The 24,046-nt window shown below is 32.2% G+C and overlaps 3 protein-coding genes across 3 annotated transcripts; 2 read left to right on the forward strand and 1 right to left on the reverse strand.

Annotated features, from left to right (window-relative positions):
* Positions 1-140: 140 nt before the first annotated feature.
* LOC125870973 (kinesin-like protein KIN-14I) lies at positions 141-7,464 on the forward strand. The gene is made up of 19 exons (XM_049551531.1): positions 141-484; positions 700-866; positions 1,087-1,230; positions 1,402-1,632; positions 1,726-1,794; positions 2,705-2,773; positions 3,050-3,127; positions 3,236-3,352; positions 3,449-3,530; positions 3,644-3,739; positions 3,833-4,006; positions 4,149-4,255; positions 4,341-4,519; positions 4,721-4,879; positions 4,980-5,233; positions 5,330-5,493; positions 5,603-5,785; positions 6,301-6,788; positions 6,947-7,464. The coding sequence occupies exons 1-19, from the start codon at positions 361-363 to the stop codon at positions 7,071-7,073; spliced, it is 3,012 nt and encodes a 1,003-aa protein (XP_049407488.1). The 5' UTR covers positions 141-360; the 3' UTR covers positions 7,074-7,464.
* Positions 7,465-8,800: 1,336 nt separating this feature from the next.
* On the forward strand, positions 8,801-10,605 carry LOC125870554 (uncharacterized). Its single transcript, XM_049551010.1, has 5 exons — positions 8,801-8,952; positions 9,532-9,622; positions 10,063-10,142; positions 10,258-10,314; positions 10,413-10,605. Exons 1-5 carry the CDS (start codon positions 8,842-8,844, stop codon positions 10,551-10,553), a joined length of 480 nt encoding a protein of 159 aa, XP_049406967.1. The 5' UTR covers positions 8,801-8,841; the 3' UTR covers positions 10,554-10,605.
* A 1,100-nt stretch (positions 10,606-11,705) lies between these two features.
* On the reverse strand, positions 11,706-15,735 carry LOC125870553 (probable polygalacturonase). Its single transcript, XM_049551009.1, has 6 exons — positions 15,532-15,735; positions 14,247-14,564; positions 13,736-13,856; positions 13,471-13,645; positions 13,298-13,368; positions 11,706-12,793 (listed from the first exon to the last, which is right to left on the reverse strand). The coding sequence occupies exons 1-6, from the start codon at positions 15,625-15,627 to the stop codon at positions 12,132-12,134; spliced, it is 1,443 nt and encodes a 480-aa protein (XP_049406966.1). The 5' UTR covers positions 15,628-15,735; the 3' UTR covers positions 11,706-12,131.
* Positions 15,736-24,046: the final 8,311 nt, after the last annotated feature.

Consider the following 24,046-nt stretch of genomic DNA (forward strand, 5'->3'; position numbering starts at 1 on the left):
TGTGTACAAGAAGAAGATTACAGAGAAAAAGATTGAATTTTTATTACTTGGGTGTCTTCTCTGGCTTTGTTAATCAGTTTAGATCTTGTTCTGAGCTCTGAATTCTTAATCTTGAGTTCTTTTGGAGAATTTTCTACTTGGGGTTTTGTTGGTTGTTGGGAATTTGATGTCTGACCTATCATTCTTGGGTTTTTTGAGATAATTTGCTACTTGGGGATTTGATGTCTGACCTTTCATTCTTGGGTTCTTTCAGATAATTTGTTGATTGGGGTTCTGTTGATTTTTAGGGAACTTTGATGTTTAGGAATTCATTAGTATTATCAAGATAAAGGTGGTTTCTTTAGCTGTTTGAACTAAAAAATGGCGGCTGATGGAGCATTGTCTTTCTCGGTGACGTCTGTGGTAGAGGATGTTCTTCAGCAGCATGGAAATAATAGCCGATCAAGAAATCTTGATTTGGATGCCCGCAAAGCAGAAGAAGCTGGTAACTTTTACTGTTCTTTTCTGCTACTGATTTTTAGTTTTTTTTATATTTTGTGTCTTTTACTTTGTGGCTGATCATGAGTGATGAGGCTGTAGATTCAATGTAATTACTAGCATGTTCATGTGATTTTAAGAAGCCTAAGTTGGAAATTTGAACTATCATTTCCAAATCATTGATGTTGAGAGTGATCTGAGGATCCTATGTGTGAATTGTAGCAAGAAGGAGGTATGATGCAGCAGCGTGGATAAGAAAGATAGTTGGAATTGTTGGAGCTAAATGTTTGCCAGCTGAACCATCTGAGGAAGAGTTCAGGCTTGGTTTAAGGAGTGGAATGATCCTTTGCAATGTACTCAATAAAATTCAACCTGGAGCTGTGCCCAAGGTAATCAATCCAACCCCATCTACTCCCGAATTATAATAAAGGAAATCAACCAATCAATCAACTATCCCTCAATCCAATACTGGTAGAGATTGATCATTCGAAAAGGAAAATTGCAAATTTTTAAGATTAAAGAAGATTCTTGATAATGGACCTATTTCTTGGCAGAATTGTTGTTTTTTCATTTCAGAGATTGACCTTTATCATTGATCAACTACTACAGGTTGTTGAGAGTCCATGTGACTCTGCAATTACCTCAGATGGACCTGCCTTGTCTGCATACCAGTACTTTGAGAATGTCAGAAACTTTTTAGTTGCTGTGCAAGAATTGGGGATTCCTTTGTTTGAGGCATCTGATCTGGAGCAGGTAAGTTTTAAGTGCATTTGATGGGGGTCCAAAGTAGTTTATTATCACAATGGGACTCTTAGTAAATTGAGTCCCAGTGTTGTTGTACAGACATTCTCATGATTGTTATTGGAACTTCTATAAAAGTAAGGGGTCATTGAATGATAGAGATGCATTCTTGACAATTATCAGGGAGGAAAATCATCAAGGATCGTGAATTGTGTTTTGGGACTTAAATCCTACAGTGATTGGAAGCAAGAAGGTAATACCGGAGTCTGGAAATTTGGTGGAAATATAAAATCAAATGCATCAGTGAAACAAATTGTGCGGAAAAATTCGGAGCCATTCACAAATTCATTGTCAAGGAGTATATATGAGAAACCTATAAATGGTGCATTAATTGAAGCTGAAACAAATAAAACGGTAGGTAACCTCTGCTTGACTGAGGAAAGCATTACATTCATTGAGAATAATGAATTCAGTGGACGATACATTAAACAACTCTTCTCCTTACAGTCCAGCTCTTCCTTGAGCATGCTTGTTCGTGCAATTCTAACTGATAAGAAGCCAGAAGAGGTTCCTAATGTAAGTTGAAATTCATTAAGTTTGATAAACTCTCCTTTTACATTTTTGTAGTGTAATGTGGAAGCCATTCTGCGAAAGCCTCAACTCTTTTCACTTGTTCCTACATTTTTCTTCAAATTACTTTCACTAGTTCAATCTTTTCAGCTGAAGTAAGGAGTGTCACACAAGCATCAAATGAACTTAGACTTGTAGAAAAGCAATCAAGTGAACTTAGACTAGTAGGAAATTGTTTAACATTGTAATAGCCCAAGATTTTATTTCTTATGAAATGTTATTTCCTCACATTGAATTTTCTTTTTGAGTTGATTATGGAAAATATTCTTTGCTGGGGAAATTGGAGATGGGAAGTTAATTTACTGTTAGGTGTATAAATGACCTTGTTGTCTGGTAGAATATAACTCTGGACCTTGTAGTCCTTGGAACCCCTTGTCACTCAGGCTTTTCCTTGTTAGCTTGACAGTTGAAAAATATTTCTTCATTCTTGATTTCACTGTAAATTATGAGTATTTTTTAATGCACAAGTTCAATATTGTTTGGTTCCTTGTCATCAGAAATATTGACCTTCTGCATTCAGATATGGTTGATGTCCTCTCTGATCACTTTAAAATTCTTTTGTCTGGTATTGTCATAGCAACTCATGACCGTCAAATCCTGCACCAGAATTTCTTTCACATATATGTTAACTAGACATTATCTTAACTAGAAAAACATTTTCCACAATCATTTACTTTAAAGATATGAAATCTTTGTTTGACCCAACCTATGATATGCATGTGATGGTAGAACTTCCTGCAAATTCCTGCAGTTCAGCACCTGTAAACTGCTGGAGAGTTATTAGCTATAATCTGTGATTTTATTTGGTATATAGTGCCATTTGTTCTAAACTTCAGAAATGTTATGCATGCTGCAGCTTGTGGAGTCGGTGTTAAACAAGGTAGTTCAGGAATTTGAGCAACGCGTTGCAAGCAAAATTGAATTGGTAGGTTTACTAATATTCATCTATCTTCTAATTACTAGATTATTCATTGTTGAAGTTGGATTCTAACTTCCATAGTAGTCACAATTGATTCAGTGCTCTCAGTTTTCTCTTTCCATTTTTATGCTTGTATAAACTCGTTTTATTGACTCCATCCTTTGATTCCTTCTTACAATAGCTACACAAATAAGAAAAAGTAGAATAGTTACTCTACATTTGTAATGTTATTTACATGTGTCATCTTATGCTCTGACACACCATGTAACATCCTTCCATCAGAGTAAAGCAACTACAGATGATTCAACTGGTTCTTGTGATAACAAATCCCTCATGAGACAGACTTCTGCTAGTGCAAAGGTGAGGTATCTAATTTACAATGTCCACCTGTTTTGATTAGAGAAGTACAATTTCATGTCAAAAGACATCATCCCTCATATTTGCAATTTTTTCTTTCTTCTAAATTAGGTTGACCAAAGGAATGTGACCCTTGAGAAGAAAGCGGACTCCTTGCCGGATGAAGAACTTGAAAGAAGATATGTGAAACATTACACCATAGTTGACCAACAGCAAAGAGACATTAAGGTAAGCACTGAAGATCGCTAGGCATGACTAGACCCTCAAAGATGAAATTTTCAATTTCTCCTCTATGTTCTTATGAGCCTTACTGTCCTATTGTAGAACCTGAAGCAAACTCTTTTGACTACCAAAGCGGGTATGCAGTTCATGCAGATGAAGTTTCATGAGGAAATGCATAATATTGGTAGGAATATTGCACAGTTCATTATTTTTTTTGGTTGTGTGGTGTGGGGATCTCATGGATTTATGTTTATTCCTTGATTGAGCATTTCCACCTAATTATATGTTGGATTGTAGGCGTGCACATAAATGGCCTAGCTCATGCAGCTTCTGGTTATCATAGAGTTCTTGAAGAAAATCGCAAGCTTTATAATCAAGTTCAGGACCTTAAAGGTAACATTCTTATGTGTTAGACCACATCATTGTGTCTTTCTTCATCTCTTACTCAGCCTTTGAACTGACGGTTGTCTGTTTCTGCTCAATTAGGAAGCATAAGGGTTTACTGTCGAGTAAGACCCTTTTTGCCTGGGCAATCTAATTCTGCTAGTTCTGTGGATCACATAGAAGATGGTACCATCACAATTAGTATTCCATCAAAGAATGGCAGAGGGCGGAAGTCTTTCAACTTCAATAAAGTATTTGGATCTTGCTCAACTCAAGGTAAATGTCAAATATAAAAGAGCATATAATGTTGGTAAAATGGTATTAATGCTTAACTTTTATAAAGATTGGAATCTTTACTTTTGATTCTGTGACCCCTCAGCTTTCTTCAGTGGTTTCCACTTCTTACTTTTTTTGGCAGGCGAAGTATTTTCTGATACGCAACCACTGATAAGATCAGTTCTTGATGGCTTTAATGTCTGCATTTTTGCTTATGGCCAAACAGGATCAGGAAAAACCTACACAATGGTTAGTTAAAGAAAAGTATCTCCATCACAAGTAAAATCCTATTCTTTCTGTTGTATGTGCTAAGAAGCTCCTTTGCTGTATTCAGACGGGACCTAACAAGCTCACAGAACAAAGTCAAGGAGTAAACTACAGGGCCTTAGGTGATCTATTCCTTCTCGCAGAACAAAGAAAGGACATCGTCCACTATGATGTGTCTGTACAGATGATTGAGATATACAATGAGCAAGTTAGGGATCTCCTAGTTTCTGATGGTGTAAACAAAAGATATCCTTCTCAATATCTTGTCATTTACATTTTAATGATCTTTACTATTCTTCTTCTGTCCATATTGAATGTTTAGCAACAAACATTCTTATATTAGAACTTTTAAATGACTTTAAGCTATGTGTTCTTACACAACATGTTCATTCTCAACCCCTCGTGCTTAAAGCCTTAAACTTCCTGCATTCCTTAACCCAAAATTACGTTAGAAATCCGTAGTGCTTCTCAAGGACTAACTGTACCAGATGCAAGCTTGGTTCGTGTAGCTTCAACTTGTGATGTTATTGATCTGATGAATTTAGGGCAAAAGAATCGTTCAGTGGGTGCAACAGCGCTCAACGACCGCAGTAGCCGCTCCCACAGGTCTGAATGTAGAATCTTTTCTTTCTCTTAATTTACTTTCTAGTGCTTTGTAAGAAACTTATAGTGGAGATGCTAATTCTTTCTGGTCTTGAATGTGCAGTTGCCTAACAGTTCATGTTCAGGGAAGAGACGTGGCTTCTGGAGCTATTCTTCGTGGTTGTATGCATTTGGTTGATCTTGCAGGAAGTGAGAGAGTGAACAAATCTGAAGTAACAGGAGATAGACTTAAAGAGGCTCAGCACATTAACAAGTCTCTTTCAGCTTTGGGTGATGTTATCTCTGCTCTTGCCCAAAAGAATGCACATGTCCCATACCGTAACAGCAAACTTACACAGCTTCTTCAAGACTCACTTGGTAGGATATAAGCTAAATGATGAAACTCGATTGTTCTTGTGACTCTTTTCTTTCTTTCTAGTAATGATTGGTTTTTGGTATATGACTTTTTTGTAGGAGGGCAAGCCAAAACTTTGATGTTCGTTCACATAAGCCCTGAGCCTGAAGCAGTAGGAGAAACAATTAGCACACTTAAATTTGCAGAACGTGTTTCTACTGTTGAACTAGGCGCTGCACAAGTAAATAAAGACTCTACAGATGTCAAAGAGCTCAAAGAACAGGTTTTCTTTTCTTCTTTTTTTTCCTTTTAATTGCTTTTTCTTTCCAGTATAAAAAGTATTCCTAGTATAGATTGATTTGTTCTGAAGGACAATATCTTTGTTTTATCAGATTGCAACTTTGAAAGCAGCACTAGCAAAAAAGGAAGAGGAGTCGGTTTCCATGCAGCATAAGGAAATGAGCAGTCCATGTGGCATGCAGCCATCGCCCATTCAATTTAACCCACTGAAAAGAGAAATTCTAGGCGACTCAAATGTCCAGAGGAGACCAATGGACGATGTAGGCAACATAGAGGTAGAGTCTCTAGACTTGATTATCTCTCGAAGTGCACTTATTTATTACACAATTCAAACTCTTCTATTGAAGAATAATTTATCAAAGTTTTTTAGTGTTTAGTGGTGTTTTAGCTCAAACAATAAATAGATGCAGCAATACTTGGAAGAGCACTAAACTTGAATAAGCTTATACCAAAACTAGAGCACAAGATACCATTAGTGAAGTTTCTTACAACAACATACCCAGTGTAGTCTCACAAGTGGGGTCTGGGGAGGGTAGAATTTATGCAGACCTTACCCCTATCTTTGTGAGGTAGCGAGGTTGTTTCTGATAGACCCTCGGCTCAAAATAAGTGTAATCAAGGTCAGGATTGAAAGGAAAATATATCAACATAGCAAATTAAACAGAGCAGATGATGAATAAGATATTACGTGAATACTAGCTAATACGACTAGAAGTTTCTTATCAGCATCCATTTTGATGCATGTGGTTGTAATCTGCAAGACCTTGCTTTGACATCTACTAATGTGCAGATATCCAGTAATTCTGCATTCAGACAAAAGAAGCCAAGCTATGATCTTGATGAGTTACTAGGAAATTCCCCTCCATGGCCACCAGTCAACAGTCCATGTGAAAACTACGTGGGATATGATAAAGACATGGGCACAGGTGAGTGGGTAGACAAAGTAATGGTGAACAAACAGGACACTATCCATGGAGTGGGGAAGCCCTTTGGATATTGGGAATCTGAAAATGGCATGTCTGATGCCTTTGCTCAGAAATATCTTTCAGAATCATCTAAATTATGCCAAGAAAAATCAAGTAAGCTTATCCCATTGGGTGACCACTTTGACATCACTCCTGCTGATGAGCTGGAAGAATTTGATGCCACGACCAGTGATTCGTCTGATCCAGATTTGCTTTGGCAGTTCAATAATTCCAAACTAAACAGTTTGACCAATGGGAATGAGTCAAGGATCCAGAGATCAAATCCAAAGCATGCAAAGAGCCCAGAAACAAGGTAGTCTCTCGTTCATTCACCTATTTATAAACACTTGAAGAGTTGATCAATCGATCAACTACATTTCAATCTCCAAACTAGTAAGGGTGTCGGTTATAAGCATCCTCCCTATTTGTTCTACTCGATTCTGGCTCATTTCATTTAACTGATTGTCGCAGGAACATGCCTTACAAAGTAGGGCCTTCACCATCACGAAAGATAAATGGAATTGGCCATACACCTCAGCGGAATGGGAGGCATGCCATGCCAACTGAAATTAAGCGAAAAGCAGGAAACAGGAAGTAGTAAGGATGTATTATGGCCAAGCTATTTCCAATTCTTTTATTTTTTTTGTTATTCTTTCAGAGGGGTGTATGAGAGAGTTGTTTCTTGCTTTACTAACAGAGTCTCTCTCTGGCCTATTTGATCATTCCCTTCAAAATTTGTATTTTGATTTATCTGAAAAGGCAATAATTCCGTTGCGTGTAATCTTTACATCATTAGATTTGTAGAGTTCAAGTTCTTTTGGTAGAGAGCAGTGTGAAGATCTTCAAAGGGTGTACTTTCCATATAACATTTTGTGTCACAGTTGAGGATTTGACATGTACATTTTGCACATATTGAATTTATTTTGGTTGTGCTTTATAGTAAAAAAACTGAAGTTGATTATGAAACTATTAATTTTCTCTGATTCTTAGTTTTATTGATGTCCTGGCTGTTACAGATTATGATTACATAGTGGGAAACAATGTTGTCCCAGGTATGTTCAATGATGAAAACAATGAAGGCAAAAGGGTATTCCAAATATAGATGATTAAGAGTTGAGATCCTTAGACAATAAAAGAAAGGAAGGGAATCATCCCAATTTTCTAAATGGAAATAAAAATTTGAGCACACCCAAGGTAAGGTGCAGGATTCGATGAAGTGGGTTGAAAACTATTCAAAAGTAAGGAGTTGGAGTGTGTAGGTGGATTTTTCATGAGGTCACAATTCAAATTATAGCGAAAACAAAAATATTATGTGTTTATTTTTTCATCCATCCAATTTTTATGGACAGAGTTATTTGTTATTTGTGCTGGTGAAAGATAGTAACAACAACATACATAAGTGTAATTTTAAAAGTGGGGTGCGGATGGTGTTTTGTGTGAAGCCTTAACCCTACCTTGTGAAGGTACAAAGGTTGTATCCGATAGATCCTAGATTCAAGTAAAGCATATAAAAAACCAGTATGCCAAACAAATACGATAGTGAAGAGATAATGTTGAAAACAAAAAAAGAAGAGAACAGTCATGATACTAGAAAAAAAATGATAACCGAAGCAAATGAAATCTAAGGTAATACTAAAATCAAAGAATAAGACAATAAGAAAGTAATATAACAATACTAAAAATGGCACTAGACAACACTCAACCTACTAACTTTCTACCATAATCCTCGATCTCCATATTTTCCTATCTAGAAATGTCTCTGATAAGTTACATGTGCGCCGCCATGTCAAGTCTAATCATCTTTCCTCAAGATTTTTACTGTCTACATCTACCTCTCCTTATGTTTACTATAGCCAATCTTTCACTATTTTCCACTAAAGTACTTGTCTTTTTTCTAACTCTATAACGCTATCCCTCATATTTCTATAAAATAATATATAAATTCTCTTACATACCATCATTATATCTGCATAACTTTAATTGGCTATCAAACGACCTGTACCCATCAACAAAGAAAGATTATAAGATGCAAGAAATTTCTAGAAGGAAGACAGTGACCACATAGAACCTCCCCCATAGGAACACCACATACACATTTTCCTCAACTTGCACAATTTGTGGGTATAACTACACTTCTAGAAATCGAAACAGTTTCTAAAAGTAGTAATTAAGATCTAGAACCTTCTTATGAATAAATCTCCCTTCTAGAATCATGTGATATTTGTGATTATTATTAAATTCATTTCTTGCACCTACCAAAACCTTAACAAAGTAACAACCTTTTTCTTGTACGCTAAAACCAAGTGAGCAATATATTAGTATTATATTCACCAAATAAAATAAAATTTCTCCCTTTGTTCAAGAAAATGGAATTTGTGTCCAACAATAATGGAGGTTCCTGCTACTATGATGTTCTTGGAATCTGTAAACAAGCTTCACATTCTGAAATTCGTTGTGCTTACAGAAAACTTGCTCTGGTAGTCTTTTTCGTGTCTTATTTTTCTTTTTAGTTTATATATATATATATATATAAAGTTTACGATTTTTTATAATGATATCAAGTTTTAAAAGTATATATTTATAGATATTTAGTTCCCTTGCCATAGATTTTTGGAGCAGATTTAAGAAAATGGTAATTAAAAATATTGTTTGTACATGAAATTTGATCGGATATTCAATTTCTAGAAACTAGCCTATGCCAATTTTTGAGTCACTTTCACTTATAAAAATTTGAAAATATAATTCAAAGTGAATCAAGTACAATTTGAAGAATTATTTTTTACACAATTTTTAAAACTCATTTTTTTTCAAGTTTCAACAAATTTATGATTAAACGCTAACTTAGATGATTTCAAACTATATATAAAGGGTTCATGGTAAAAGCTATTGAGTTTTCGTGAACTAATAGATGAACTCATGTCTCTTTCTACATTTGATTACTCTTTAATATTTTACCTGACTTGTTTAAGATCACGAGATTTTGTTTCATTTTTTGTGTTGTGCTTTATTTTACTTGTAGCTTTTGATTTATGATTTATTTTATGTGTTGATTGAAGAAATGGCACCCAGATAGATGGATGAAGAAGGATCCTTGCATTAGGGGAGAAGCTAAACATAGATTTCAACAAATTCAAGAAGCTTATTCTGGTATGTGAATTTACCTTCTTAACCTCCTCCCCACCAAATTAATGCACTTTACATGTCACATGTCACATAGCTCATAGCATGTGCTTATTGTTCGTTTTGACCTAACAAACCTTACGTATCTATTTTTTGGACACATAAGCTTAAAAGCATATTAATAAGCAAGGGGTTTAATGAATTACCTATCGATTGAATCTATCAAATTAAAATTCTGATTCCGCNGGACGGAGGGAGTAGCTCATAGCATGTGCTTATTGTTCGTTCTGACCTAACAGACCTTACGTATCTATTTTTTGTACACATAAGCTTAAAAGCATATTAATAAGCAAGGGGTTTAATGAATTACCTATCGATTGAATCTATCAAATTAAAATTCTGATTCCGCTTCAATTTTATATAACCATATATGTTTGCATTGACCATATATATCTATCAATTTGCAGTTCTCTCAGACAAGAGGAAAAGATCACTATATGACACTACGTTGCTTCACCTCGTGGGAGATGATTCTGATGATGATAAAGTCCGTTTCTATTTTCTTCTGACTTTATCATAATTTCTCCGTTCATTTTTACTTGTCAGTTATATATTTTTTTTAAAAGTAATCATTTCTACTTGCTCACTTTTCAACACAACAGGAATTCTGTGAGTTTATGCAAGAAATGATAACAATGATGGAAGCTGAGAACTCTAAGGTAATTTGCCTTCAGTACCCTTCTTTTTTTTTTGGTTTCATGTATTTTTTAGTAGTATTTGTAATAAGTTGGTGATTGAAATTTGTAAATTGTAACAGGGAGAAAACACATTGGAGGAACTTCAAAAGCTGTTTTCAGACATGGCAAGTGAATTTGATAAATTTTCAGATTTTAGTTTCTGCTTTGATGAATCCCTTAATGGCAACATGCCCAAAAAAAGACGTGTATATCAACCTTGATTATGTACATTTATTTTCTTATTGATTCTAAAGTTGCTAAAATTCCCGTATCGTTATGAAGTTAATATATTTTGTCGATGTTAAGAGCAGCTCGTTGCACATAGCATCTTACATTAGCAGGGTTCAAGGAAAGGTCACACCTAAACGAATAGGCCTGATGTAGACAGCTAATCTAATGCAAGCATTAGTGACTGTTTCCACAACTCGAACATGTGACCTATTGGTCATATAGAAACAATTTATTGCTGCCAATAATGCATTGTATAGTTTGAGAATAGTGCTCAAGGGAAGGCCGTACAGAGCATTTCACATTAGCAAGGTTCAAGGAAAGGTCATACCTGAAGGAGTATGATGTAGACAGTCTAACCGAATGCAAGCATTAGTGACTGTTTCCACGGCTCGAACATGTGACCAATAGGTCATATGGAGACAATTTACCATTGCCAATAATTCATTGTATAGTTTGAGAATAGTGCTCAAGGAAAGGCCGTTGCACAGAGCAGCTCATTGCATAGAGCATATCACATTTCACATTAGCAGGGTTCAAGGAAAGGCCACACTTGAAACTTGAAGGAGTATGATGTGGACAGTCTAACCTAATGCAAGCATTAGCGACTGTTTCTACAACTCAAACCTGTGACCTATAGATCATATAGAGACAATTTATTGTTGCCAATAATTCATTGTATTGTTTGAGAATAGTGCTCAAGGAAAGGGCATTGCATAGAGCAGCTCGTTGCATAGAGCATTTCACATTAGCAGGGTTCAAGGAAAGGCCACACCTGTAAGAGTATGATGTAGATAGTCTAACCTAATGCAAGCATTAATGATTGTTTCCATAGCCTCTCTAACCTGTGACCTATAGGTCAAGAGACAATTACGGTTGCCAATAATTCATTGTATAGTTTGAGAATAGTGCTCAAATCATGTTTCCTCTCAAGTTAGCTGCAGTATTTCAACATTCTTCTGGATTACCTTTGCAGCAACAATCAGCAATGGCTACAAGCCTACAAGCTTACTGGATACAAACAGGACCTTAACTTAAATCAAAGGAATGAATGAAATAAACTTAAATTGTTCTGCATTACAAACTGTTTCCTCATGATCTTCAAATGTTTCTCTAACCAAAGAAGGAAGAATAGGCTTTGTATGTTTAAATGAAATGGCTAGAACTTTTATTGCAACAATGACAATCAACAATAACACCCCTTCAACCATATAAGCATTAACCAATCTTACTGCAGTCTCCATAAACCCAATTTACAAATGTAAGGCAATTTCGTAAAAAGAAAAAATCAAATGAAGAATGACACGACAAGGAACAACGTATCTGAATTTACTGAACTACCAAAACTTTTCTTACACATGAATAAAAGAAACTGATGCTGTACACAGGAACGATCTGCTGCTGCGTTGAAGAGAATGCTCACCAGAGTTTTTTGACGTTGACTTGGTAAACCATGAGACCGAAGATTCTGACTTGCATCTTATTGGAAGATTGTACACCAGAACCAGAACACGATATGTACCTCGTTGTTCAGGTTTAATGAATGAATAGTAGTTCCAATCGGGGTAGGATTATAAAACTGCAACTTCAGTGTATGGATTTGGAAGAGCAAAGCAACTGGAAAATGATCCTTGAAGCTCGGGACATGGTTCAGGAGACACATTTTTAGAAGAGCCTGATATATTAGAGCATAACCATGGTGTAGAAGGGTCAGATGAAACGGAGATAGAGATATTTGATAGACATATAGAAGTGAAGGGAGATTCAGATAGCCCGGTGAAATTGCCTGCTATCGAGATATTTGTACCAACAATGTCCTCAAAGGTGATTCTACTAACTGTAGGTAACGAAGAAGGATCATATTTCTCATCTGGATGCGTATCAGAGTAACCAGTGGCCTTGATTCCCACTTGCAAGTTATCCATAACAATATTTGAAATGAGAATATCTTTGATGAAACCACCTCTTCCCCTTGCTGTCTTCAGCTCAATACCGAAAAGGGAGTCATGTAGGGAACTAAGCTCTACTAGCACATCGGAGATACCACCAGACATCTCACTACCCAAAGCCACACCAGCACCTGCAGTGGACTGTAACCTCACTCGTCTAATGTGGACATTTGAGGTAGGTTTCCCGTAGGAAATCCCATACTCATCCCAACCACTTTTAAGAACGATAGCATCGTAACCCATGCTAATGTTGCTGTTTTCAATGCAGACATGCTCAGAAGAATCTGAAAAGTGGGCATAAGGTTGCATGTCAAGTCTAGAGTTACCAATCCTTCTTTTGTTGAATAAAAAAAGAAAAACAAGGGGAACCAATATACATGTTTTCACAAAACATCAGGCCTAACTATTTCACATCGTCTCAACGACAAATCTATTCTGGGCTCATGTGCCAATCATAAGAATATTTACTCAGGGGAGGAAAAACAGCTAGTACTTCATCTTTGCCCAACTAAAATCCAGAGAAATGTGTCTATGATACTAAAGAAAACGCGTGTGATCAGAACTCAGTTTTTAGCAGTATTTGGAGAGCTAGCATTTAATCTTTATGAACAGCTAAATTTTTAATCCTAAAAATGTTGTTTTCCTTTGCTTGAGGAAGCATGTCAGATAAATCAAAGCTATATATTTGAAGACCTATGAACATTTAACTGGTGAAGGTCTAAGGTTACAGCTTTTAATTAGCTTGGACATTTTAAAACAAATAAGATTAATGATTTCTTTTAACCAACCTGGGACAATCCCATTGGTGAACGGGGAGTCTTGTGGAGTATAAACCGTTAAGTTCTGAATGACCACATTACTGCAAGACATAAAATTTTCTCAAGGATTAGATAAACTCGGATTTTACAACAAGCAAAAGTAGATGAAACATTAAACTCCTTATACAGATAAATCGAGTTACCTGCAATATGCTGGACGGATGTTCCAACCAGGAGCATTCAATAAGGTCAAGTTTGAAATAACAACATTTCTGGAGCTAACAAACTCTACTAGGTGAGGTCGAGTATAATTTAAGGAATGGGAATTGAACTTCTCCCACCAAATAGAGCCCTGGCCATCGATAGTTCCATTGTTACCTGCAGAATTGTTAAGAAATAAGCAGGTTGCATAAAGGTAAAATAAAGAGGAATGTAAAACTATAAACCACTCGATGAAGGATTCCTTGCCTGTTATTACAACATCAGTTAAATTATTTCCAGAGATCAAGCTGCGGTATCTTCCATACTGTGCCTCAATACCTCGGCCATAAGATGGTAAAGCTTCAACTACATCCCAATGATCGAAATCCTGAATAGTGAATGCACAAAATATTAACCGCGACATGCATTAAAATGCTTAGAGATCTAAGTTTATGGATAAAAACTGAAGCACTTATCAAAACCATCATCAACAAAACTTAAGTTATTGCAGTCGTGACAACATATTATGTAGTTAACCTCTATATTGGAGTTACCATGTATATGTCAAGAATTTCATTTTATTTGTGAAATAGTAATCCATAGATCCTAATCCCAAAGTGCCAATGTATCTCATCCTTGAAACCAATGGTTGACAACCCTATTACATGATGCTGAAATTGTTTTAGCATTGTAACTAGGCTAGTCTTTTGTTTAAAAACACAAAAAAAAAATGATAAGAAATGCAACATGGACACTAAGACAAAGTTCAGAAGCTAACCTCAGATGCTAGAATAACAGCATCTTTTTCCAGGAACAGTGTAAGGTGGCTAGTAAGATTGATGCTTCTAGTCAGCCACTTTCCAGCAGGAACATAGAGCTGCGCTCCACCCTTGTCAGCAAAGGACTTGAGATAGAAAATAGCATTCTGAAACGCGACGGTATTAATAGTTTTTCCATCACCCACAGCCCCAAAGTCCAATACTGACACACTGTGAGGTCTGGGTTTCAAATGCTTATTGAACTTGCATTCTCCTTCAAATTGAGCTTCACTCTGTACTATACAATGACTGAACACCAACAGCAAAAGTAGCACTGCCTGGAAACAAAATCAAAGAGAAAAGGTAAATCATCCAGCATTTTACTGAATTTCTAAACTTTCACTATCATGTAAGCTAATAAAATCTATGTCGTGGCCTAATATATTTGCAAGTTCCCTAATCAGCATCACTGAGATACATTGTCTCGGTTCTACCTTAACATATTTTGGCATATTTTCACTGTTTGCAGATCTCACAGAGAAATAGAAAAATGCTGAGAAGAACCAACTACATAAAAGCTGATGTGACAAAGGAACAGGAAACACCAGTAGAAAGAACACAAGTAGATATTCTTTTCCTTTTTATAGAAAAAGCTCTCAACTTGATTAGTAACCTATAGATAGAGACTTCATTTGGAGCACAAAACACTGAGAAATTACAGTACCTGATATGTGTTAATTCAAATGAGAATGAAAAGAGAAAAAGTGTATTTATAACTTAGTCAGCTTTCATAATTTATATCACACTTCATCAAGTCATTGTAAACCATTAGTAGTTTCCCAATCAGATCCCTTCTACCAGGATTGATGTGCTAGAAGACAAAACAAAATTTCACTATAAAAATCAAAACTTTATGATTGCAAAGACCATCCAAACAAATCTTGAATCCACCAAATCCTTATCTTGAAAATACAATGTAGACAAAAACATTAGGCATCCCAGTTAGATAATACAAGAGATCAAGCAAATCTCTACAAAACCCTGTTAGTAAATCCAATTCAGAGCACAAATACTAAGTTCTAAACCCCCCAACCCCTAACAAGGAAAAGAAGTGAAACCAATTGAACCAAGAATCATTTTTTAACCACAAATATCACAATCTAGCAAATACCCACTAATTTTTCAAGTGAAAATATCAGATTAAAGACATGAAAATCAAGATTTAGTCAAAAAAACAAGACACCCTCAGTTTAAAAAAACAAGAACACAAAAATGAAAAATAATAAAATAAACCAACGTACTTACTAGCCTCTTCATGATTGTGTTCTTCTCTGACATAGTGACATTCACAAATCTTGAACCACCCACCCCCTCTTCTCCAAAAAAGCTTAAAACTTTCATAACCAAAATGAGAAGAGGGAGGATGAAGAAGGGAAGGTAGAGAAGAGAAGAGAAGAGGGTGTTTGTAATTGTATGATAGATGAGAGAGTGGCAATTAAGGAGAAAAAAATATATATAATCCCTCCGTTTCAATTTATTTGTCTAATTTTAACTCGACACTAAAACCCTATTTAGATCAACTTATTTTTGAGGGTTTTAAACCAAAATATCTTTTAATCAACTTTGAAGCGTTTGAATAGAAAAAATACTCATAAGCACCTGTTTTTAAGTCAAAATAATGAAAAAAATAAATAAAATCAGAAGGTGGAATTTCTAATTTAAGATTTTTAGCTTGTAAGTCATAAGCCAAAAATCAGTCCAAACAAACTCAAACTTTAAGAAAAAAATGACGATTTTTAAATACCATGGCCTAACAATCTCTAACCACGTCGAGTTAAAAATATATTACATGGAAAATTAAAAAATAATTAAGACAAATAAATTATGACAGACAAATATTTTAAATATGAAATTCACATTCTCAATAATTTAAATATAAAACTTTTAAAAAAATAGTTTAAATTTATTTTTGACACTTAGCTCGCTAAATTAAATTGGAACTACTAATACATTACCAAGGCTACCAATAGAAAAAAGAAAAAACGGATGGTAAGAGAAAGGGACAGCGAAGAATTTGAAAAAGACAGCTCTTCATCTACACATAATATTATTATTATTATTATTTATTAACACTAATAAAATCAAACAGAATGAATGTGAACAATTTAATTGGGTTCATTTTTGTATATATCGTCTTATATGCAAATAATGGAAAAGAAAAAACGTACAGAATAATTAATATTTAATTAACGTAATTATTAGTCATTAATCACTCTGTAATTTTATTTTTATTTTTCTAACGGACATTGCCGACACTCAATCAACAGAACAACAAACGGCTGGAGAGTAGTACGAGGCATTGACTGTGTAACTACTACAGCTACAGTAATATAGACGCATGACTTTTGGTCATAATACTAAGCAATTAATAGGTTCCTAACTCCTCTCCTTCACAAAATTACTGGTTTCGTTCATTTTTACTTGTTCATTTTGAATCTCGTATGAAGTATGAAGAAAATTATGTTAGAAGTGTTATTCTCGAATAGATTCTACAATGTGCGATCCAAATTTAGTTGGAGCTCCAATATGGAGTTCAAACACTGTATGGAAAACTAATATATAAAAAATAAAAATGAATTGATATACTCTTAGAAAATAAACGGGAGAATGGGTAATTAATGTTAATGATAAAATAAGAGGAAAATAATTGTTGTTTTTAAATATGTTAAAAGTGATGTGTGAATTTATTTTTGAAATATTAAACGAGTTAAAGTGAGCAAAACTAAAAAATAACCATTTTATTCTAAGAGGATAGCTTAATGGTAAATAATTATTCAGATTTATTATTACATCTAAGCATATTAATTTTGGCATAAGCTAAAAATTAAGTAATACTCTATGTGAGAATACAAACAAATGATACCTGATTAAAGTGAGAAAAAATTGTAGGTGAAAACGACTATACATTTAGGAGACATTTTGTTACATGAATTAGGTGTTTGTTGTGGGTATTAACTAAATTCAGAATCTTCAATTTTTATTATCTATCTCATATAACATTTGAGATAATCTTATTTTGAATCAAATGATTTTTTATTGGCTTAGTATAAACTCTATAAGTGAACAACACATTTATTTTTCGTCATAATAATATTGTTAAGAAATTCAATTACATCTATTTTAGAAAAAATTTACCCTCCATCTTTACCTTTAATCAAAAATCTCAAGTCATAGTAAAATTTCAATGTTACAAATGACTCTAAATTAACTAATCGAGTCAATGAATTTCAGACATGAAATTTAACTCGTTATGACTAGTTTTGTCCTCTTTAGTTTTTGTTTTTTTGTTAATAATGCTAGCCATGTTAGTTTTCTCAACGTGTTATTTCAGTTATTTCATCGAATATTTATTACTTTAAAAGTCGTTTGGTTTGCATATTAAATTATTTTTTGAAATTACCATCTTTGGATTAATTTATGTATAATTTACATAAATCTCATAGTGTTAAGAGCTAATTATATTATTTTCTTATTCTTTTTCAAATTACAAAAAATCCTTAAAATTTATAGATTTCAGATACATCATTGGACTTCTGGATTTATTAATAAACATTCGAATACACATTGAGAGGGATGTATTAGAGAGGGGATATAACATCTAGATACATAGAGAAGGGATGTATCTGAAAGAGAAGGAATGTATCTGAGAGGAGATATGGATTATGATAAAAAAAAAATTATTATATTTAGATAATTTTTTCTAAATTTATTCCACCAAAGAGATGAAATAAAAATAATCTCAACTTTGATATTATAAGATGGGATATCAAAGTTAAATTTAGATATTATGATGAATCAAATAGAATACAAAATGAATTTCACAACCCAAAAAATATCTTCATCTTATTCTGCGTACCAAACGATATATAGAATAAGTATTATAATTGGGGTCCTTATGAAGGGGATTGCATGTGGTTGATGAGAAAAATAGTAGTGAGCCCACATGAATAATATGTGGGAAATGCAAGGCTGGCATTAGTGAGGGTGCCAGATCACATGGGTCTAAGTGGGCCCTTTGTCTTCTTCTTCACAAATTATTAAATGACACATTTACCCTGCTCTTCTGGTCCTCCTTGTCTCTTCTGCTCCCTTCAACTCAATCTAGCAATTATTCCCACTTTTTTTATTATTATTATTATTATAAATATAATTACTATTATTCTTTGTGCTTTTCCAGTTAGTCTTATTTTGTTAGCATCTCTTTTTTCCCTTTTTTTAAACTTAACACTACTAATTGCCTCCTAAAAGTCTTTAAGGTGTTTCTTACAAGTTTTCTTTTCTTTTTGCAAAAAAAAAAAAAAATGTGTTTCAAAATGAGATTTTTGGAGAATTTTAAAATTAAGTAAAACGCGCTCATAATCTAATGGAAACAATTTTTCTATTTTCTATTGTAGGAATAGAATCATCTGCATATATATATATATATATATATACACATTATACTTTTTGAATTTCATATGTAAAGATATATATGTTGAATATGTTAGTGGTATTTAAGTAATTAAATGAAGTTCAATTACATGCTAATAATACAAATTAGATTATTAAAAAAAAGTTATAGTGTAAGCTCATGCATGTTATAGAAAATTATTCACTAGTTTTATAGAAAATTCTTCTCAACCACTTGATTAAGAGGTCATAAGCAGGAATATTTTATTTTTTTGTGTTACTGGAGAAGAACTATCTAGGAGTTTGTTTTTTAGATTAGTTTTTATTGTAATTTGACATAATGAGTAGGAGGGTCCTATTAGTTGTGTCTATTTATTTTTATTATTATACGCGAATAAGACAAATTTGATTCCTTCATTAAGTATGAAAATTACCTCCATCAACACATTAAAATTTTTAAAAAAATACTCCTATATGTTTTTTTTTAATGAATAACATCAAACAAATACTTTTAACAAGAACCTGAAAAAAAAAATCAAACTCCGGTTTTTGCAAAAGGTGAAACAAAAGTTTTACCTTATTTTCCAACATAGGTTTGTCAGCAGGACCAAATTTTAAATATATGCATCAAGATTAGTTAATTCAACTTCAGGAGTCAATGCTAAATAATAATAAAAAATTCTTTATATGTAATCTATAAGTTATTTAAATTTTTAGGTGTTAGTTTTAATTGTTATTTATTTTCCCCTGATCATGATGCAATATTTTATAAATTTATCGATTTGGTACATGTCAAAAGTGTCCAAATGTTGGGTTACAGCAGTTAATTAATTAGTACTAGTAAAAAATATTAAATTAAGACCAACAAACTGTCCTTCTGGGAAACAAAAATAGTTAAATTATCCATCATTCTTTCGGTTAAATTAAACAATTACTGACTTTTCAATAGGATAAAAAAGAGTTTATAACTAAATACGATTTATAATAATAATATATTTAGGGTTTGTTTGGAAAGCCACCCGGTAATTGGAATTAGTGTAATTATTAGGATAATAATTATCAGCCTAGTAATTATACAGTCTAGTAATTACACTGACCTGTCTAATTGTCATAGTGTAATTACACTGTAATTACACATGTCATGTTTGGTTGCCACAGTGTAATTACACATGTTCTGTTTGGATGCACAATAGCAATCATAATATTATATTAAATTTTAAAAATAAAAATTAATTATTTAAAATTTATACTAGACAAATAAGAAACTATATAAATGGTATTAAATTAAATATTTAAGATATATATTATTTTTTAAAAATATATTAATTAATAAACATATGTTCTTAACTAATATTATGAAAAAATAATTGATTTATATTTTTTCAAATTAAAATATTTCAATTGAATTGATCAAAAAACTAAAAGTATGAAATTTCTACTAACATCGTGAAATGCATGTTTTATAAAAAGATTAATATATAAATAAAATATCATAAATTATTAAAATGTTTGACAAAAAGATAATCTATCATGTCTAATTGAAAATTGACTTGCAATGTGAATTCAATATTACAAAAACAAATGAAACTGAAAATATAACATAGGTTATAAATTCAAAACAAAAAATTTAACATGATGCTCTTATCGCAAATTTCAACATAGCATACATAAATATAATTTATTTATTTAAAAAAAACGTAAGTCTATAACCTTACTTAACAATAAATTCTATTTTAATTTAAAAATTAGAATACTAATAGAATTATGCTAATGAGAAAATAAGCATGGCATAAAGAAATAGATAATATAAAAAAAATTCCATAGAATCACATGAAGTAAGGTTGAGAACGAGAAGAAAATAAATATAATAATAAAAAATAAAAAATAAACTTTTAGAGATTTTTAGAAGAAAAAAAATAACTTAAAATAATAGAATTAAAAAAAATTAAAACAAAAAAATAAAAAATAGAAATTAAAAATAAATAAATAAATAAAAAGTAATCAGCTGGTAATTACACTATGTAATTACCAGCAATTCACAACACCAATTACCTGCTGACCAAGTAATTACCTGTCCAACCAAACATGACAGACAGTGTAATTATATCCAANAAATAATTGATTTATATTTTTTCAAATTAATATATTTCAATTGAATTGATCAAAAAACTAAAAGTATGAAGTTTTTACTAACATCGTGAAATGCATGTTTGATAAAAAGATTAATATATAAATCATAAATTATTAAAATGTTTGACAAAAAGATAATCTACCAAGTTTAATTGAAAATTGACTTGCAATGTGAATTCAATATATATTACAAAAACAAATGAAACTGAAAATATAACATAAGTTATAAATTCAAAACAAAAAATTTAACATGATACTCTTATCGCAAATTTCAACATAGCATACATAAATATAATTTATTTATTTATTTATTTAAAAAAAAACGTAAGTCTATAACCTTACTTAACAATAAATTCTATTTTAATTTAAAAATTAGAATACTAATAGAATTATGCTAATGAGAAAATAAGCATGGCATAAAGAAATAGATAATACAAAAAAATTGCATAGAATCACATGAAGTTAGGTTGAGAATGAGAAGAAAATAAAATATAATAAAAAAAATAAATAAATAAACTTTTAGAAATTTTTAGAAAAAAAAGAACTTAAAATAATAGAATTACAAAAATTAAAACAAAAAAATAAAAAATAGAAATTAAAAATAAATAAATAAAAAGTAATCAACTGGTAATTACACCATGTAATTACCAGCAATTCACAACATCTGGCTGTGAATTAGAGAGTGTAATTACCCCTGCCAATTATACCAATTACCTGCTAACCAAGTAATTACATGTCCAACCAAACATGACAGACAGTGTAATTACATCCAATTACATAAAATCCAATTACCAGGGCCTTTAGTGTAATATCATAAGTTGGTTTTCTAGAGGATGGAATGTACGTAGACTTCACTTCTATCTTTGTGGAATAGAGAGGTTATTTCGGGTAGACCTTATGTCCAAAAGAAGTATAATCAAAGTAAAATTGAAAGAAAAATACAACAACAAAATAGCAAGATATACTGAGCTAGAAAATTAATATAGCAACAAATAGTAGTGAAAATTAAAGAATAAGATATTACACGACTACTAATTACTAATACTATACTGAATAAGAGAAGATGAGAATAAATTGCATCTCCCACGTAAAAGTATGACAACACTTGGCTATCTTTTATATTTTTTTATCCTAGTCCTCAATCTCTATATCTTCTTATATAGGGTCATGCCTTGAGTAAACTATTTGTCATACTTGTTCAACTAATCACCTCCCCCAATCCTTCTTCGATCTAGCTCTACATCTCCCAAAACTTGTTATAGTAGCCTCTCACAATACCTCCTTATTGATACATTTGCGTACCTCACTTCACATATCTAAACCATCTCAGTCTCGTTGTTCACATCTTGTTTGTTACAAAGAAAAACACTTCCACCTTATCTTTATTATAAATATGATTTAATTTTTAAAAATTTTCCTTGATCCTCTGATTAAAAAAAAAACAAAGATAGTACCGTACGAGAATTCATAATGACTTGTTTATGATGGATATTGGAAAAGGTTAAACAAGATAGGGCACACAACATGTTACACTTTAGTTGAGCATATTTTCTTTTTTTGCATAAAATGCATATTTCGAAACCCTAAAAAGGCTTCCTCGGAGAAACTTAGGTGACCAGATTGTACCATAGATTAAAAAAAAGTGTTTGGAACAAATATTTCAAAGAAAGGGAAGATCTAAAATTTATATAGTATTATTTTATAAAAAAAAAAATTGCAAAATAAATAGGCTCTTATATATATAATTAACATTTGGAGATGTACTTATTATGGACGAGGAATACAATATCATTTGTTTCGTAAATTTTATATCTAATCAAACGATATCATACTCAGATTTGTTTATCGCCAAGTTGGCTTTGAAGCAAAAACAGGTTAATCTCACCAATGGCTTATTGAGTTTATCTTTTAATTATTGTGGTGAGGTACATAGTTTAATGATTTCACTATAGCTTTGTGAGTTGTGACCTTAATTAGTATATATATATAATACAAAATAGTTATCACTATTAAAAAAAATATGATGTAGTTTTTTTTATTTTTTAGTGTTAGAAAGAGTAAGTGTAATGATCATTGGTTAAATTAAAGAATACTTCTTTTTCAGACTCTTAAAAAGAGATTGTAATCTTCTTCTTCTTTTCATCACACGTTAATTATCAAAACTGATTACATGCCTAAGTTGATTAACGTTGTCCCCTTGTCTTTGCAAAAAATAATAATATGTTAGGGACTTTCTTATCGAACATGATAATTAAGATAAAAAGGTTTTTGTAATTGATTCCCTAATGGCCGTCAATTAATCAAAGGCCGATTTCTTTGTTTTCTCCTAATTAAATAATTTTAACCACAAAACAAAATATTTAAAAACAGGGTTAATCATTTAGATAAATTAAAGAAATTTAAACAAAAATTGCGCATATCATATTTTATCATATTATATTGATGAGATTATATTGATATGTTTTTGTGTTGCATCAAAGTAATTAGAGTATTAAGTTCGAGTTAAACCTTCACCCTCGACAAAAATTAGGAGTAGCTAATTTTAAGTGTGTTAAAGTTTCTCATCATACTATGGAATCAATTTTAATTCACTCAAATTTTTTTATTACTTATGATTTAAGATTACTCTAATATTGAAACAAGTAAGGTAATGAGAATTTTCACGAAGAGAATTTAAAATATAAATAAATAAATACACAAAGTAGCTAAGATGGTGATTTAATATCAACAAATGGTGAATTTATCATGTACTAATATGGGGCACATGAGCCCCCGATCCTTCCATATATATATGTATATATTCTAAAATTAATATAATGTTAATTATTGACACTCATGCTATTAGAAGGCTAAATAGTTTATTTACATAGTTGGAGGTTAGAGATCAATCATATTCTAGGAAACCTAGCTAGCTTTACCTCTTACGGTATTAACTTTATATACGTAAAAAAAAAATTAATTTCATTTTTACAATATAATTTTCTAATAAAAATGAAATAATCAAACCTCCTTATGTCTTTCACTCAGCATATAATTAATACTTCGTTACAAGTCAAGTATAATAAACGAGATTTTCTCCTAAACGTAAGATAATATTAGATCAAAAGTCTAAAATGTTAGACCATCATAATTCATAGTATATAGAAACTTTTTTTTTTTTTTGTTCTTTTTGGGTTGAAAAGTATGTTTAGAATTGAATTATGTCCTCCATTTGCGCCATTTGAAGAGATCGTAACGGGAG

Source organism: Solanum stenotomum, chromosome 7 (assembly GCF_019186545.1).
Source record: "Solanum stenotomum isolate F172 chromosome 7, ASM1918654v1, whole genome shotgun sequence".
NCBI lineage: Eukaryota > Viridiplantae > Streptophyta > Magnoliopsida > Solanales > Solanaceae > Solanum > Solanum stenotomum.